Source organism: Montipora capricornis, chromosome 3, assembly GCF_036669925.1.
Source record: "Montipora capricornis isolate CH-2021 chromosome 3, ASM3666992v2, whole genome shotgun sequence".
Taxonomy (NCBI): Eukaryota; Metazoa; Cnidaria; class Anthozoa; order Scleractinia; family Acroporidae; genus Montipora; species Montipora capricornis.
In genome coordinates, this window is record NC_090885.1 from 19926826 (window position 1) to 19929325 (window position 2500).

The 2500-nt window shown below is 37.0% G+C and overlaps 1 protein-coding gene across 4 annotated transcripts in view; it reads right to left on the minus strand.

Annotated features, from left to right (window-relative positions):
* LOC138040868 (GDP-L-fucose synthase-like) overlaps window positions 1–2500 on the minus strand; it is a 23746-nt gene that overhangs the window by 7263 nt on the left and 13983 nt on the right. For all 4 annotated transcript variants that reach the window (XM_068886573.1, XM_068886570.1, XM_068886571.1 and 1 more), the window contains 2 exons: window positions 1118–1257; window positions 633–697 (listed from right to left, as the gene is read on the minus strand). In XM_068886573.1, coding sequence (XP_068742674.1) covers window positions 633–697; window positions 1118–1257 — 205 coding nt within the window. The remainder of the gene's footprint in view (window positions 1–632; window positions 698–1117; window positions 1258–2500) is intronic.

Here is a 2500-nt window from a genome sequence, read left to right on the forward strand (position 1 = left end):
TTTCTATAGAAGAAAGCAAAGAAAATGATGTAATTAATTAAGCAGTACCCGGAAAAACCAAGACGCGGACAATTCGAAAACCTTTTATTTTCATTAACCCTACAGGCAGTAAGAATAAATAACCAGGAAGCTCCGCTTTTAGGCTTGGCTAAATCTACATTGTATATATTAACGTTTAAAAGCAAAAATAACGAGAACTTTGCACACGTAAAGGACATGATAAAAATTTTACAGAGTCGGCAGCAAGTCACAGCAAGGAAGTGAAATGCACCAATCCAATCCAATCTGAGAAAATGAAGAAAGCTCATCTTTGCATTTGGACAGTGTGTGCAATTAGAAGAGAATGTGCAAATTGATTCAAAGTGGTCATGAACACTTTTTGAAGTAAGCAGAGAAGGAGAAATATGCTAGGTCTTACTGCTGCTTCTAATCTCCTGGGTCATTTAATGTATTTGCATTTTCTTTCTTTCTTTGTATTTTTTCCTATCGTTGTGATATTGAATGGCACAGGGAATCAAGGTATCTGTTCAAAACCAAATGCAACAGACTTTGCTAGTCTTCTTTCCAAAACTTATAATTATCAATTTTATAATATCATTTGGCAAAACCATAATGCAACTGTATGCACCAACCTTTGAGAAGATAAATTGCCTTCGTGGTGAACCAGTCCCCCACACCACTAGAGGCTTGCCTTCTTCTACAGCATCATCATAGGAACAAAAAAAAGTTGCGGTAAGTATGGAAAAAGCCAAAAACTCAGCCAGATATAATTATTTCAACTGAATCCCTACTGTCACCTGTTCAATAATGCTACTTTCAGTTGTATATTATACCGGCCAATTTTTTCCGAGTCAAATTCTTGAGATTTTCTCTTCTTCTCAAGACCAAGATTTCCGAAAATGCTGTGGTGACTTCCGACGATTTGGGGACACTTTCAAAAATTCTCAAGGTGTTCCATACAATATTATTCAACATAGTCCAGTTACATGGACCACCACAGGCACGAGACTCATCCATAATTCGTGAGACTTGAGAGATTATACACATGATCATTATAATAATATGCCCCTGGTCATTGTTTTTCAGTATCAAATACACATCCATATTTTGAACTCACGCTCTGCCAAGTAGACTTTGTGAATCAATCCTGGGAGCACATGTGAATCCTCTAAATTAAAGTTATCATGTTTTCCATAAACATTGGTGGGCACAACACTGGTAAACAAACATCCATCAGGATACTGCTGATGATACGCCCTATAATGATAACAGGAGCAGCGCTTGAAATGTGAGCTTGTAGAAATACAACCGTACCCAGAGGACCCTTTGTCACTTCCTATGACTTGATCCTTTGGGAAGGGAATCAGTCAAATACTGACCACCGATATGAAAAAAGTGGATAAGGAGCCATAAGCTACAGTATCGCCCAAGGAAACAAGGTTTATCTGCATTTATTTGTATATTTCAGTCTAGACTTTTCAATCAAGCAACAAAAACAAATTTAAAATTAGCAGGCTGTACTTTAGTTCTAACATGGCCTCCTCAACTAGGCAATCACAGCACATGTACTATTTGAGAAAAAATTATGATAATTACTGTAATTAAGAACATTCAGGTTAAACTGTTATATTCTAAAATGCTGTATCATAATTTTTTTCTTTTATCTCGTATCAAAATAATATAACTAATGTTGTTGTCCATACAACACAGCGTGCAAAGAAAGTGGTGTCCGATAGCCTGGCGCTAGTGGATTTTGCTGCTGGGCTAGTGAATTCTGTTCCTAACTTGCCTGACGGGTCAGCAATTTTTTTTCATCAGCAGAGAATGTGACTGTGTGGTAAGGGATTTTCAAAAGAAGAAGGAGGTAGTAAATAAAAGTAAAACCAATCATCTGCAACATTCCTTTTGCAACTCAATTCAAAATCATTCAAATAAAAAATCACTATCTACAGGTAGATTAATTTATACATTAATTAAGGGACAATGCCCATGGAAATTCAACAACAGGACAATTGGAATCCCTTACATGGGTTGACATCCAAGCATTAAAATTTTACCCTCCCAGCCATGATATACATGTACCACAGAGGGGTACCACAGAGGGGTACAGGGCTATGAAAAGGGCTTACATGTATGGTATATCATTCTTACCCAAGAAGACTATAGAGTCTAAGCATTTGCAGATGTCATTACAAAGGCAGTACTTTCTCATTGGTTATTTAAAGGGGAACTGAAGGCAAAAAATAAGCATTTTTTATTTACACTTTAGACCATGCACAAAAAGGTTTTCAACTTTTTTTTCTGGCATATCTGTCGTTTTTCCACCTAAAAAAATGCTTTGTTCCGATTTTGGGCCATCAGCATTGTGGCTCAAAATGGAGGAATAAGCGGTCATTTTTCCAGCTTATGACGTATGATATGGGGAAGACATTCGAGAGCGCCCCAACAAGAAGCAGTGTTTTTGACTGATGTTTGTTGAGAATATTGAGTCTGCAAAGAA